This window comes from Littorina saxatilis, linkage group LG10 (assembly GCF_037325665.1).
Source record: "Littorina saxatilis isolate snail1 linkage group LG10, US_GU_Lsax_2.0, whole genome shotgun sequence".
Lineage (NCBI taxonomy): Eukaryota > Metazoa > Mollusca > Gastropoda > Littorinimorpha > Littorinidae > Littorina > Littorina saxatilis.
This window is the reverse complement of record NC_090254.1, coordinates 1,931,186-1,946,996: the sequence shown is the minus strand read 5'-3', so window position 1 is coordinate 1,946,996 and position 15,811 is coordinate 1,931,186. Positions and strand designations below refer to the sequence as shown.

At 41.6% G+C, this 15,811-nt stretch overlaps 1 protein-coding gene across 1 annotated transcript in view; it reads right to left on the bottom strand.

The window, feature by feature from the left end:
• The window catches only part of LOC138977933 (protein ELYS-like), a 44,817-nt gene extending 30,175 nt beyond the window's left edge, over positions 1–14,642 (bottom strand). The window contains exons 1-14 of the mRNA XM_070350543.1: positions 14,548–14,642; positions 13,374–13,497; positions 12,723–12,979; positions 8,061–8,190; positions 7,474–7,629; positions 6,962–7,033; positions 6,267–6,375; positions 5,521–5,646; positions 5,109–5,193; positions 3,943–4,108; positions 2,373–2,511; positions 2,003–2,096; positions 846–939; positions 533–594 (exon numbers count right to left, since the gene is read on the bottom strand). Of these exons, the coding sequence (XP_070206644.1) occupies positions 533–594; positions 846–939; positions 2,003–2,096; positions 2,373–2,511; positions 3,943–4,108; positions 5,109–5,193; positions 5,521–5,646; positions 6,267–6,375; positions 6,962–7,033; positions 7,474–7,629; positions 8,061–8,190; positions 12,723–12,979; positions 13,374–13,488 (1,605 nt within the window). The 5' untranslated portion in view covers positions 13,489–13,497; positions 14,548–14,642. The remainder of the gene's footprint in view (positions 1–532; positions 595–845; positions 940–2,002; positions 2,097–2,372; positions 2,512–3,942; positions 4,109–5,108; positions 5,194–5,520; positions 5,647–6,266; positions 6,376–6,961; positions 7,034–7,473; positions 7,630–8,060; positions 8,191–12,722; positions 12,980–13,373; positions 13,498–14,547) is intronic.
• Between the last annotated feature and the right edge of the window lie 1,169 nt (positions 14,643–15,811).

The following is a 15,811-nucleotide window of genomic DNA, read 5'->3' as shown; positions in this document are numbered from 1 at the left end:
AGACTTGGCTTCCACGCTGTAAGTGATGGGGTGAGTGCATGAGTGTACATTTTCATGTGATGTGGGAGTGCATATATGCGTCCCTTCGTAAGACATTAGGCACAAAACAAAAATTGTCTGTTTCTGGTAACATGGCTAAAAAAAATAGGGTAGGTAGGTAGGGATTTTTTTTTGTTATTTTTTTTTTGTTACCCCTAAATGTAGACCAATAAAACTAACTTTAAAAATCGCGCAAAGAGACTGGATTCACTATACATAGAGACAAGACACTCAACACATTTACAAATCTGTGACAAAGACTGAAATCGTCAGCGGACTTTCGTTTTCACACGTTTTTGTTGTTCATTTTCTCACCCTGTCCTTTAGCACCAAAAAAAAAAAAAAAATTATTGAGTTTGGAAAAAAAAAGTTTAGGGTCGGCGCCAAAATTTAGGGTCGGTCGGGTGACCAGAAATAATTTTTTTTTTGGCCTTAGTGATTCTTACACTCAATGAAGTGTCACATTGTGGTTCTAAAAATACAAGCCACTCACCTGTCTCTGAACACCAAGTATGGATGCAGAAATGATGCCATTCGTCAGGACACAAGTTGTTTCTGTAACAAACAGGCAGAAGTGATGAAATCTTCCTGACATTCCTCCCTACCTGTGCTGAAAGCTGTTACAAACCTGCCAGGATTTACCAGTTAGCTATCAAAATGACAACATGACAGCTAGTGAATTGGTCGCAAATTTGTCTATGACCAACAGGCTCCTACAAAAGTATTTGTATGCCCCCATCACCCATTTGAAATCAGCGTAAGAGCGGCAAACATGTGGCAAAAGGGCGTGTCCCCAGAGCACTGACCGAAGGTGAGGGATGATGGGTAGAAGTGTTGCTCGGGGGGCATGGGCGAGTTGTTGAGGAAACGGAGCAGTGAGCCAGGCTTCAGTTGCACGTCCTGAAACACACCGTCAAGTTTATCACTCTCCTCGCCTTCTTCACACACACATAATGCTACAGTACATTTACAACACACACATAATGCTACAGTACATTTACAACACACACATAATGCTACAGTACATTTACAACACACACATAATGCTACAGTACATTTACAACACACACATAATGCTACAGTACATTTACAACACACACATAATGCTACAGTACATTTACAACACACACATAATGCTACAGTACATTTACAACACACACATAATGCTACAGTACATTTACAACACACACATAATGCTACAGTACATTTACAACAAACACATTATGAAGACCTAAAGTTAACCAATGAGAGCACAAGAAATGACATTGCATGCAGTGTTGTTCCCAGGCCTCCCTCTTCTGTCACTGACATACTCTTCTCATCTAACGCCTTGTTCTGACCCATGGCCGGACAACCATCCAGTAGTTTAGAAATGTACGAGGGAGGTCTTGTGAAAGAACAATGTTTTTATAGCCAGGGTGTTAATACCTACACACTGACCTATTGTACTTAGAGTCTGGGAACAACACTGCACACATCAAATGGATTATTACTATAACAGATTCTTCTTCTTCTTCTTCTGCGTTCGTGGGCTGAAACTCCCACGTACACTCGTGTTTTTTGCACGAGTGGAATTTTACGTGTATGACCGTTTTTTACCCCGCCATTTAGGCAGCCATACGCCGTTTTCGGAGGAAGCATGCTGGGTATGTTCGTGTTTCTATAACCCACCGAACTCTGACATGGATTACAGGATCTTTTTCGTGCGCACTTGGTCTTGTGCTTGCGTGTACACACGGGGGTGTTCGGACACCGAGGAGAGTCTGCACACAAAGTTGACTCTGAGAAATAAATCTCTCGCCGAACGTGCGGACGAACTCACGCTGACAGCGGCCAACTGGATACAAATCCAGCGCGCTACCGACTGAGCTACATCCCCGCCCTGTAACAGATTCAAATGTTTTGCTTTGCAAGCTGTGAATGTAGTGATGTTTGTGAGGTAAATCATGCAACACATACTGACCAGCAGACTGCCGCAGCCCTCCCTCAACACAGCTTCATCCATGTGATAGACAGCAAAGTAGGGACACACCTCCTGGCCCCCCACATTCACACACCTGTAACAACACATGACAACTTTTACACTATTTTTATAGCCATGGTTATTTTTTGTCACCCAAATAATCAAACCCCAAGATTTGACAGTTTCAAATTTATGCTCCTGTGAAAGTCTTCTGTCCTGATTTCAATGGAACAAACATGCCAAAAAAATAATATGAAAAGAAACCAGTGAAAGAAGAGTTCTGATCAATATCAAAGAATGACACTGACTCGCTTACGGAAAAAACACAGGTTGACAATGTGGGTGAAGAAATCAAAGGACCACAACTCACTTGATTCTGGAGGGCATCTGAGCGTGGTACCAGCGGTTCATGTCAAAGATGGAATAGAAGACCTGGGTTGTCCCCCCTGGCCGTGAGTCCTGCGCCTCCCACACGAAGGCACACAGGCTGAGGTCTGGTCCTAGGCAGCCTGGTCAACACACAAACACACGCTAGAAAATGTTATATTGGAAATGATTACAGTGGGAAACCCTAGTACACACCAACAATAGCACTGTCAAACACAGTTTGAACTTACTGTCAAGATTAATTACGAAGGGAGAGTCAATGTCAGTACGATGAGCAAAGTCAAATCCAAGCAAATGTACTATTGTCATGTTGACCTTGAAAGAGGTTACACTCGTCACTTTGCGTAACACTCTGACATCACTGTAAAACTCAAGCGGAGGTTGATCAAATACCGATTTCTAGGCAGAGCAGCACACACAATATTGCAATGGCTCTCGGAACAAAGGCCTTCTGACAGAAAAGGCCGTCTTTAATTGAGCCAGATATCCTTGCATTGCAATTTGTAGTTTCTCGAAACACTTCGGTGAACAACTTCTCTTCACTTGAAGGCTAAAGTTACTTCCCTTTAACTACTGCTGTGAGTGCAATCAAGGGCCACAAGTTGCCAAAGGGATCTTCACGCAGACCTGTTTACCCCCATAAGTGTTTTGGAGTAATGCTCAGCCCCAAAAATAGTAATCCTGGCACAAAAATAGTAATCATCCAGCATTCGTCGCCAATTACAACGCACATGACAACTGTGTCTGCGAAACGCAATCATGCACATATATCCATCATTCACACATCAGTCAGTTTTTGTAGTCATCATAATTTCAAAGAAGATCACATCAAAAGCACATGCATCACTGATTCTTTTTCTTTTGCTCGTAGTAGGCCTTTTTCAGTGTGTCAAGCGCTTCTCTACTGTACTTGCGCTTGCGGAATGAGTGAGGGCGAGACTTCACCACTAGAATAAGGCTCTCCAGCGTCTCATCAGACAGACATGATCTCTGGTCAGTCCTGTGCTTTTTCACCCCATTTTGCCATTGAAAAAAACAATGCCAAACATGGAATAGATAAAAAAAAAATAAAAATTTTTTTTATTTTTTTTTACTTTTTTTTTTATTTATGAAAATCGTAGTCTTGACACGGATAGCGGAATGGCGTATTTTTTTTCAGAAAATCGTAATAAATTACGCCAAAATCGTAAGGGTAAACAGGTCTGTAATCACGAGGTTGACTTGTCCAAGTTAAGGTCAGCTTTAGACATCAGCACTCAGACTTCACTACCAGTGTTGTTCCCAGCCTCGGAGGGCAACAGGTCTGTTGCACCTGGGTTGAAAATATGCGTAGATCCGAATGCCCTGGCTTCGTCCGTGTAGTAGGAAAACTGATGGTCAATAGAAATCCTTTATGTCCAAACTTTATCGGGCAGTTGACTGGCCAGGGGTCAGACTAATGCATCAGATCAAAGAAGTATGCGTCAATGACCAAAGTCAGAGGTTTGGTAACAACAGTGAACTGATATCATACAAGAAGTTTGCACTCTACCAAAGCAAACCTGTTGACTTACTTTCCTCGAAGGAGTCATTGACGGTGAGGTTGGCGGGCGGGTGGTAGTTGGGGTCTGCGATGGTGATGGCGGAGAGGAGCTGTGAGGACCAGGTGGAGGTGTGGCGGCTGTTGTAGGGATCCATGGTCAGGTTGTGGTGCAGTCGCTGTACCACAGAGTTCACCTCCTGCACAACACACGCACACATCAACACAGCTTTCATTTCACAATCATCACGCATGGGAACATGGATACGTCAAATAATCTAAAAACAACACTTAGTACAAAATAGTCTTCTTCTTCTTCTTGCGTTCACCGTCACAAAATAGTCTTCTTCTTCTTCTTGCGTTCGCCGTCACACCATCAGTTTAGTCTGCGAGACGAATGACGCCGTGGCTTCCAGGTCTTGTCTGCTCCCATAGAGTTTGGGTACAAAATAGTCAACGCATTCCAGGCCTGATTCTCAAGATCTGCTCTATGATTAAACCCTTGGAGCTAAGAAAAAAGTTTTATTTCAGCCAAAAGTCAGTGTGATTAAATTATATGGGATCCTTTCTTTTTCGCAAGTCTTCTTCTTCTTCGTTCATGGGCTTAGACTCCCACGTTCACTCATGTTTTTAGCACGAGTGGATTTTTACGTGTATGACCGTTTTTACCCCGCCATTCACGCAGCATACGCCGATTTCGGGGGAGGCATGCTGGGTATTTTGGTGTTTCTGTAACTCTGACATGGATTACAGGTTCTTTTCCGTGCGCACTTGATCTTGTGCTTGCGTGTACACACGAAGGGGGTTAAGTCACTAGGAGGTCTGCACATAAGTTGACCTGGGAGATCGAAAAAATCTCCACTCTTAACCCACCAGGCGGCAGCGACCGGGATTCGAACTCACGACCTCCCGATTAGGAGGGCAACGTCTTACCACCACGCCACTGCGCCCGTCTCTTTTTCGTAAGTGTTCAAATGTGTTCTGCACTTATTTATTTTGCTCAGCACTCATAACAAATTCTGTGGTATTTCAATAAAAACTTTCCACAAACCACAGTTCAAATACTCCACATATTCCAGACATGTCACTTTCGTGCAGACAAAATGCTAAGTTATCAGCCAATTGTTCACTGAAACTTGCAGGCTGTAACTCAAATCAGTGGACAGTGCCTTGTACCTACATCAACACGTGAATACCCACCTCATAGAAGCTGCCGTAGTTGGCATAGAACGTTCTTCGTGAGTACGACAGCTGGTAGAGAGTGACAGAGCACAGCGACTCCTGTCTGCGACAAATAAAAAACAGACATCACTTTGCGGTGTGATGTAGTCACATGTTATAAAGCACTATGCTTGCAGATTAACTAGTCAGTACATTACTGCGTTTATCATTACTGTCTTATTATTAAATACAAAAAAAATATGATGCTCAAGCCAACAAAAAGATCATGATTTGTCCTATGCGTCAGTATTTATGAGAACAGGTTTTTTCTGCTTTTTTACTGCCACACTTTGCCTTTAATTATTAGACTGGTATACTGCCAGATTTACATTTAAAATGTTGGAACTCGTGCAGACAGACACTGTAATCAGCACAAAGCTTGGTGGCTTACTTTTGCTCGCTGAGATGGTCGTCGCTGCAGACCCAGATATAGGCAAAGTTCCTGGGGTCGTTCTCCGGCTCCTGGTACACAAAGAATGCCACGGGCAGGTCCTCTGGCTCTACGGAACTCGTGAACCTGTGAACATTACATCACACTGTCAGTTACTTTAAAGCCCAACTATTGGAAATAACAACACACACATAATATTACAAGGGTACGACATTCCTCTCAGCCTAAAAATACTACACTGGGTAGTTGAGCGAGTCAAGACGCTGAAAAGCTGCTTGACTGGGCAAGTTAACATTTTGAAGTGACATCTTGTTAATAGAATTGTAAAAAAAGAACTTATGTGTGTGTTTGTGTCTAAAGGATATGTCTGCACAAGACTAGTGCAGATTGAGTGTCAGCAAGTGTTCCATGTGGACACTAGCCTGACCAAGCCAGCAAGTGTTCCATGTGGACACTAGCCTGACCAAGCCAGCAAGTGTTCCATGTGGACACTAGCCTGACCAAGCAGCAAGTGTTCCATGTGGACACTAGCCTGACCAAGCCAGCAAGTGTTCCATGTGGACACTAGCCTGACCAAGCCAGCAAGTGTTCCATGTGGACACTAGCCTGACCAAGCCAGCAAAACAGAAAGCAAACCATCTCACCTTGCACGCACAAAATCTACCTGCCTCTTATACTCCTAACACTAACTCAACTTTTCTTGCAAACAATCAACATTTGTGACAGCAGCACAAAACGGAGCTCACTCTAGCACGGGGTTGAAAAGCTTCCAGAGGTGGAATCCCCCAAAGCTGTATCCGATGGCCAGGGTGCCGGACTGGGGGATGTACTTGAGGCAGCTCACCTGGATCTCGTCTGAAAGCAAACCAGGTAGCAGGTCGTCAGCACATTTCTCTTGACAATAAAAATAATAATAATACGAGAATTTATAACGCGCACATATCTCACCACAAGGCGACTCAAGGCGCACTCATACAAATTCTTTCGCATTAACAACTCAAGCACAATGCTCTATTTTCTTGTACATTATCCGCATTAAAGGCCTACTAAAGTGCAAAATGTTTATTCGCCTAAAACGTGCAATAGTCATCGTTCCGAAGTCCGTTTTGTAAAATTTTGCGTGGCTGATTTTTTATTAAATAAAAACCGATTCCGCGCACCTGCAAATTCTGCGAGAGGCAGCACCGATGCTAGTGACATCATGATTGTGGCACTGCATGCAGGAGCAATATGGCCGACAGTGATAGAAGCGCTGCCACTGCTAGTACGTATGTTTCAACGGAGATTCCATTGTTTTAAAACTGACTTTGGATGGTAAACAACACAGGCCCTCAGTGGCCGAGGACAGATAACACTACAAAACATTTACAAGCCTGGATAGAAGAAATCCATGCAAAGATCTGTGTGTACTGTTAACAGTTCCTCCCTCATTACGTCTTACCTTCATTGAAAGTCTGTACCACAGTCAGGTCAGGGCGACGGAAGTGAAAGCAGTCGTTGCTGTGTGTTTGTTCTACAACAACATCAAAATACTAATTCAACAAAATACATGTACAGCTTCCCACTGCTACTGTTCTCCCAATTCCTTCTTCCAGTCTCCAAGGATCCAAACATGTAACAAAAGCATTAATGAATTATCAAAACGTAATACTCCTCAATACTTGTCTATCTCTCTCTCCCTTGAAGTCAAAGTTCTCATGTCATTTAACACTTTTATACATTAAAAAAAACCCTGATCTCACACACCCCAAAGTCACATAATTCAAAAGATAACCATGACAACTGAACATCACGGTCAAGCAGCCAGGTACAATTGATTGCACACATACAGCAATCATAATGTAAGCGTTCAACCTGACCAAGATGTTGGCATGTGAGGGCGCCGTGTTGTCCCAAAACATCTGATCTCACAGCTGACTTAACAATCATGACAAGGAGAGCAATGGTACTGACCATCCACACCCAGCAGCACGGCGAGGTGTTGTCTTGTAAGAGCGGCGTGTTGTCTCAAGGCGTCCAGGTCTCTCTCCCGTGGGTCCACCAGCATCAGGGGCGAGGGCATCACCTTCTGTCCCACATCAATTCTGCTGGGCGAGTCTAGGCTCATGTCTGTAACCATGCACACACACTAGTGTCACAAACTGTGGAGGCACAAAGCAACAGTGCACAAATATCAGGCGGTTTGAGTCCACCCCCCCCCCCCCCCCCCACCAGAAAACAAACAACCCGTGTACACTTAGCATTCAAAATTAAAATAGAAAAAAAACAAACAATGACGTTCTTCAGAACATTAAAATAGAAAGAAAAAAATTAATGACGTTATTCAGAAATATGTGTGTGTGTGTTCTACTTTCCTTTTTTTGATACATCTTGCCCTACCCCCCTAAACAAGTTAGTGCATGTAAAGCTAGAAACTGGTCATGAACAAACATTCACATGCACATCAAAGCCATTTTGTAATGGCACATATCAACAGCCATCCACTGATCAACGTGAGAGTGTGTAGAGTGACGGTGAGACAAAACAGGGCTAGAGCTCACCGACAAGGTAGAGGTATCCACCCATGGTCCCCACAGCCAGGATGCCGTGAAACTGTCGCAGCTGTTGACTCAGCGCCCACTGGGGGACGTTGCGACCGCCATATGTCAGCACTCGCTCTACAGCAGTCACCTGATCACCACGCAAAACGACATGATAATATTTAAGCATAAAACTAAAAGGTAAAGCAAGAGGGGAAAACTGTTTACAATTTTTTATTTTGGAATGTTGGCAGTCTATCTCTTTTAGAATTCTGTCAAAAAGCAAAAAAAGTGACCCCCAGTGTCATGACAGTGGCACAGTAAAGTGTCATCACAGTGGCACATCAAAGTGCCATCACCTCGTACAAAGAAGCCAAGACTCTTCTACAATGGAAGAAGAAAGAAAACTGGAAAAAGAGAAACGGAGACTACAACCCACAGGAAGACCCCATCAACAAACTAGACCGGAGAAGCCAAACCACCATTTTCCATCTAAGGACAGGGCACTGTGGACTGAAGAAACACCTCAAGAGACTGGGCCTTGCGGATGACGCACACTGTGAATGTGGCTCGGAAGAGCAAACTCCGGAGCACATTCTCCAGAACTGCCCCCATCTAGAGACAATACGCCAGAAGTTCTGGCAAGAAGAGACCAGTGTTGGAGCCAAACTCTGGGGTCCTGCCGACGAACTGCGCAAGACTGCGGATTTCCTTTTTTTTTTTTTTTTTTTTTTTTTTTTTTTTCTTTTTTTTTTTTTGGTGCTTCAGTTGCATGCAGTCCGCTTCAAGCTGAAAAATAAATGAAAAGAATGAAACCCTAAATTTTTTTTTTTTTTTTTTTCTTTTTCTTTTTTTTTTTTTCCTCTTCCTTTTCTCTTCTTTCTTTCTTTCTCTCTACAGCTGAGCGTCCTTCTTCATTGGCGTTTTATATATTTATCAATTGTATGTGGTTTTCTACAATGGACAAAATCTTGCATCTTTAATGTTGGTTATTGTCTTACATATGTCTGTGTTTGGGTTGACTTAGGTGTTGTTTGTGGCGGTGTCATGATGGAGTTAACATAGTAACAATCACAATAAGTAAGAGGAAAAGCAAATTGTAAGCGTGCTAAAGTTTTCTTATTAACAGTTCTCTTTTCATACAAGTGGTGTTTAGTGTAACAATGTAAGTTCCGCCTTTACCCCGGTACCGTTCTCCTTTTAGCGAAACGAAAGAAAGAGGGGGCGGTGAGGGAAGCCAGAAAAGAAGTATATATGATACACTATTCTACGTTTCGTATTTGTTTTTCTTTGTCAAACATTATTATAATATCAGTGGGAGTTCCGTATCTATATTTGCTTATGCACATCTTTCCTATCAAAATCAAGTGATTTATATATTTGCATTTTATTGAGTCAGCACCATTAATATAACCACACAAAATATGTTCTACTCCAAAGACTATTCTTATTTTATATTTCTCATAAATAATTTGTTCAACGTATCTCCATAGCACTTTTATTTTCTTACAATTAACAAAAAAATGTTCAACGTAATCTATTTCGGTTGGACAGAAGGGGCATCTCACACTATCTCGTATTCCAATTTTATACAGAAGAACATTTGTTGGATAAATCGTGTGTAATATTTTCCAGTGCAGCTCTCTTAATCTGGATTCTTGGGTTACATTTTTGGCCAGGTTCCAATGTGACTGGTCGACATTAATGCCAAACATATCACGCCAGAAGTTGATAGATCTCGGGGTAGTGTACTTTTCTTCAACAATATATTCACGGAATTGCCTGGCACTTTTAATACTCGTTTTATTGAAAAGAAGATTGTTTTGTCTATTCAATACAGGTTGGTTAGGATCATAGTTGCTTTTCTTAATATATTCAGATACTGCTGATCGAACTACAATATATTCCAAGTAGAGGCCAGGTGAAGCGTAAACACTTGCTTGGATAGCGGGATAGGACTTGATACCGTGATTACCTAACATGTCTCCTACATACGTAATGCCTGACCGGGCCCAGTTCTCATAATACAGAACGTTATTTTGATAAATTATACTTGGATTGTTCCATAAGCAGTTGTCTTGCACGCAATCGTTCTGAGAAATTGTATTATGTTCTAACCATGTTCGAGCAACAGCTGTCCAAAATATCGATTTTATTCTTCCAATTCCCTTAAACTTAGACGGTCGAATAGCTGTAGTAAAGCAGGCAAAGCCACAACCGAACCCTTCAAAATATTTGTTTGGGATCCATGTCCATTTGCATGAAAGGTTGCCAGATGAGAGTTTGCTTAACCATTGACATAAGAAGGAGTTTTGCATTGTTTTGACGTCTATCATATCAATACCACCCTTTTCGGTACTGCTATTTAAAACAACTCTTTTTACTTTTTCAAATGCTTTTTTATTACAGTCTTTTTTCCTCCACAGAAAACGATATAATATTGTGTTTATTTCCTGCAGCACTTTGTCAGGGATACAAATAGATTGCATTAAATAAACTAACTGCGAGAGCAGAAAAGTTTTGATAATGCAAATTTTTCCAGGAATGCCCAGGTTCCTTTTTTCCCAAGTGAAGATGCTTTGCTTAATTTTATCAATTTTACTTGACCAGTTTAGTTCAATTTCGGATGCATTTTTCTCGCTGTTAAAGTTTACTCCTAATATTTTAATCTGCCGAACACATTTTACCTCAAAATTAAAATTGATATTTTTACTTGATCCAATTCCCATTGCTTCAGACTTTAGCTTATTCAAGCACAAGCCTGACACCTCCGAAAATACGTCTATAATCTGTAAAACCATTGTAACGTCATCCGCGTCTCTCAAAAACAAAGTGATATCATCGGCGTATAATAGAATTTTTAAAATATTTCTACAAGTTACATTAAGGCCTTTTACTTCGTTGCTCTGCCTAAATCGTATAGCCAGAAATTCCAGACCAATAATAAATGCCATCGGTGAGAACGGACATCCTTGTCTAATGCCACATTTTACATCAAAGTTTTCCGACAGCCACCCATTGTACACAATACAACTTCTGGTTTCATTAAACAACACATTTACCCATTGTATAAAATCTTTTCCAAAGCCAAATTTACGAAATGCACAAATCATATATTTTTTGGATATACTGTCGAATGCCTTTTGAAAATCCAAGGCTAATAAAATCCCAGGTTTCCTATTAATTCTGCAATATTCAATCACATCGTCTATAGTTCTTATAGTGGATGAGACATGCCTTCCTTTCATATAACCGACCTGGTCCTCATTGACCACTTTATTTATTACTTTGCTCAGTCGATTTGCAAGAGACTTGGCTAAAATTTTGTAATCAGTGTTTGTCAGTGAGATGGGTCGCCAGTTTGTAAGTTTGTTTTTTGGCAGATCTTTTCCTTTATGCAATAAGGTTAATACTGCTGCCCTTTGGGTGTAGGACAAAGAACCATGATCAAAAGAGTAATTAAAGGATTGCACAATTACATCCTTCAGTTTACACCAAAATATTTTAACAAATTCAGTAGTCAGACCGTCCAGACCGGGCGAAGACCCGTTTTTCATCATTCTAAGAGCATTGGAGGCTTCTTCAATGGTAATTATACCTTCACATTGTTGCATTTCGTCTTCACTTAATTTTGGAAGTTCGCACTCGCCAAGGAAGTTGTCAACACTGTTAGATACAACCAAATCAGGTATGTTTATTTCACGGCTATAGAGGTTTGCATAGTATTCTTTTTGTGTTTTTAAAATTTCAAATTGGTCATGTATCTTGTCTCCATTCTCCAATTCAATATTCGGAAATAGTTTTGCATTTGCCCGTACTTTTTCTAGATTGAGGAAAAACTTGGTGTTCTTTTCCCCCTCCTCAATCCATTTAATTCGAGATCTCGTTTGTGCGCTCTTCAATCGCTCTTGTTCATAAATTTCAAGGTGAATTTTAAGTTCTTCGCGTTTTCTTAGTAAAGTGATGTTATCAGGTTCCCTAGCAAGATCGGATTCACAAGATTCAAGTTTGTTGTACGTGTCAATCTGCTTATTTTTATTGAAAACTGCACGTTGCTTACTGAATCGGATCGTTTCCTCGTTTATTTTTATTTTTAATAATTCCCATTTTTGTTCAGGGTTCTCCTGCTTATTTTCATCAAGGTAAGTGTCAATTACACTATTAATTTTGTGCACATATTGCTTATCTTTCAAGAGTAGATTATTACATTTGTAATAACCCGGTCCTTTCTTGCCGTTAGAGAGTTTTAGTGTAATACGTACACCTCTGTGGTCGGATGTTGGGACAGACATTAAATTAGTCTCGATCACTGTGTCCATTCCCTCTTCCGTTGTAAAAATATAGTCAAGACTGCGGACTTCCTGGCAGCCACTGGTCTGAGGATCTAGCACGGCCACCAACATCGAACGCAGAAGAAGAAGAAGAAAGTGCCATCACAGTGTCATGACAGTGGCACATTAAAGTGTCATCACAGTGTCATGACAGTGGCACATTAAAGTGTCATCACAGTGGCACATTAAAGACCTCGGTCATTCTGCCACACCTCAACATGCACACACTTGGGTAGAGTCACGCTTGTTGCTGCTAGCTTTCCATGGGGAGGAAGCCACTGCAATTTCCCAACAATGGAATAATAAAGTAAATGAAATAAAAAAAAAAGCAAAGTATCTACAGACGACTGACCTGTTGTGGGATCTCCACGGCCCTGACGATGACGGAGCTAGCCACGTCCAGCAACACCAGCGTTCCTTGCTCCGCCGCCCCGTTGACACCCACCGCCAGCCGGGCGCGACCATGGCACCGGAACTCACACACGCACACTATTGTCGCCTGCATGTCCCGCAGCAAGTTCTCCGTGTTAAGGGAGGCCACTGTGCGCCCGGTGTGCGTGCTGAGCACCTCCAGTGCCGCCCCCTTGTACACCCAGGTAAGAGTCCCATCTGAGAAAGAACAAGCATGCAGGTTCACGGTGAGATGGCAGTCACACCCTAACATCAGAAAGGACCAGATCTCCGGACTAAAAGTTGGCGAAGTAACTCACCAGGAGTTCGACTCAGTCTAGATAATCTAAAGAGGAAATCTTACTTTCTCTGGAAAAATACTGAGTATGCTCCCCAGGAAAATCGTAAAACGCCTCGTTAAATTTAAAATCTAAGTAAAATGAAACTGTTATGTTATTGTAAGCCACCATAGTGGATGTGGTTTTCCACCTGCGGTACCACCCCGGAACTTGCAGAACTTCTGTCCAGCCACCTTTAAAATAAAAAACACATTGCGAGCTACTTCTCCTTGACTACTCTCCAAAACAACAAAAGTCTGACATGTTCAGCTCACCTTCAGACAGGCCAGAATGTGCATTAGCAAATTCACAGCTGTCTAATCGTCGCACAGAGCATGCTTGGAATGGAACTAGCTCCGAGGCCTGGCTAGGCCGTAGGACTTGACGCATGGCGGTACCCTGCACAACAAGACAACTGTGGTGTACAATTTAGTAACGCTCAGGTCTAACCCACCCCAAATCCAGGACGTGTTTCCAGTTCCCAAACCGACCATATTTTTTATTCCTCCTTACCCTTGAACTTTCCTTTAAAAAAACACAAACCACATAAACGTAAACCACATAAACGGAAAGAAAGATAGGTATAGGTACGAGAGAGAATGACTAGGCCTCGTGGCCTTTTTATTTTTTACATCCTCTTGTTACGTTACAATAGACCTTTTAGGTATCTGAGCAGCTCTCGCGAGATATCCGTGAGACACGCTCTTTATTATGTTTTGAACGTTGCAAGAACATCAAACCTCGGCTTTTGCAGCTTGTGCGGGATAGCTGGACCACATTATTTGCTGTGCTCAGAAGTTTGCGAGAGCTTACAAGAGCATGGAATACCGGTAGGGTCTATTTGTATTCGAGGCTGTTTGTGTTATAATGCATGTGAAATTTGAACTTGTGCGTGTACAAAATACGATAAGGCAAAAGCAGGTTTGCACATAGATCGGAAAAATCTCCACCCTTATCCCACCAAGCTTGGCTGGGATTTGAACACTCAGTCTTCCTCATAGGCCACTGCAACTGTTACGGACAGTTCACAATCCACGGAGGGCTGCGTCACAGAAGAGATGCGGGAATGGGGGGGATACAAACTGTGTTGCCGCAAACTGGGCGTGGGAAGCGCGGGCTTAGTTGGATGGATGGTTTTGAATAACAAATTTATGTAAAAAAAGGATACAGACAATAAATGCGCAAACTGACTGATCGTGACCAACAGAATAGCTCCAATCCATTTCACGTAAACATTGTCAGCAACTTAAGTACAGAGAAAATCCTTAACACAGCTTTACCGGCATCTTCCGGACATTTGACCTGTCAACAAATCTCCGATCCAGCGTTACTAGTGTAATGTTACACTTGCCAGGCAATCAATTCACACAATATTCGAGGAAATATAATCATGAACCATAACAGTACGACTCTGTGACCATGTTATAATCTTTACTTATCATTTCTGACCTTTTTCTCTCAAAAAGTCCCTCCTGGAACGATTCTTTCAAAGTACCGCCATCTTCGTTACACGTGCCTAAAATGCGTCGTCTGCGCAGGGTTCTGCACAGGAAGTAAGAGGAAAAATTCCGCGTCAAATAAAATCATCGTATCTAATTCTAAATACCACCTTTACTTCGGGCGTTCCACACTTTCTGTTGCAGTCTTGCCCGTTCTCTTCGTGAATGTCGAATGAATTTGATTCAGAATATATTTGTAGTAAGTTTCACAGCCTTGAACCGACCTTGCATGAACTGAAGCAACGAGCTGGTGCATTAAAACGGCGAGAGGAACTCTATACATGCGTGTCAGAAGGAGCAAGTTATCCCACGATTTTGTGGACTTGACCAGGAGATGTTAAAAATTGTTAGTACTTGCCAACTTGGTACACATTTGAACGTATCTTGAGCGGAACGTATCTGTGTTTGTTTGTTTTTACATTTAGTCAAGTTTTGACTAAATGTTTTAACGTAGAGGGGGGAATCGAGACGAGGGTCGTGGTGTATGTGCGTGTGTGTGTGTGTGTGTCTGTGTGTGTGTGTGTGTAGAGCGATTCAGACAGTAAACTACTGGACCGATCTTTATGAAATTTGACATGAGAGTTCCTGGGTATGAAATCCCCGAACATTTTTTTTCATTTTTTTGATAAATGTCTTTGATGACGTCATATCCGGCTTTTCGTGAAAGTTGAGGCGGCACTGTCACGCCCTCATTTTTCAACCAAATTGGTTGAAATTTTGGTCAAGTAATGTTCGACGAAGCCCGGACTTCGGTATTGTATTTCAGCTTGGTGGCTTAAAAATTAATTAATGACTTTGGTCATTAAAAATCTGAAAAATGTAAAAAAAAAATAAAAATTTATAAAACGATCCAAATTTACGTTCATCTTATTCTCCATCATTTTCTGATTCCAAAAACATATAAATATGTTATATTTGGATTAAAAACAAGCTCTGAAAATTAAATATATAAAAATTATTATCAAAATTAAATTGTCGAAATCAATTTAAAAACACTTTCATCTTATTCTTTGTCGGTTCCTGATTCCAAAAACATATAAATATGATATGTTTGGATTAAAAACACGCTCAGAAAGTTAAAACAAAGAGAGGTACAGAAAAGCGTGCTATCCTCCAGTAAGCGCAACTATACTACCCCGCTCTTCTTGTCAATTTCACTGCCTTTGCCATGAGCGGTGGACTGACGATGCTACGAGTATACGGTCTTGCTGAAA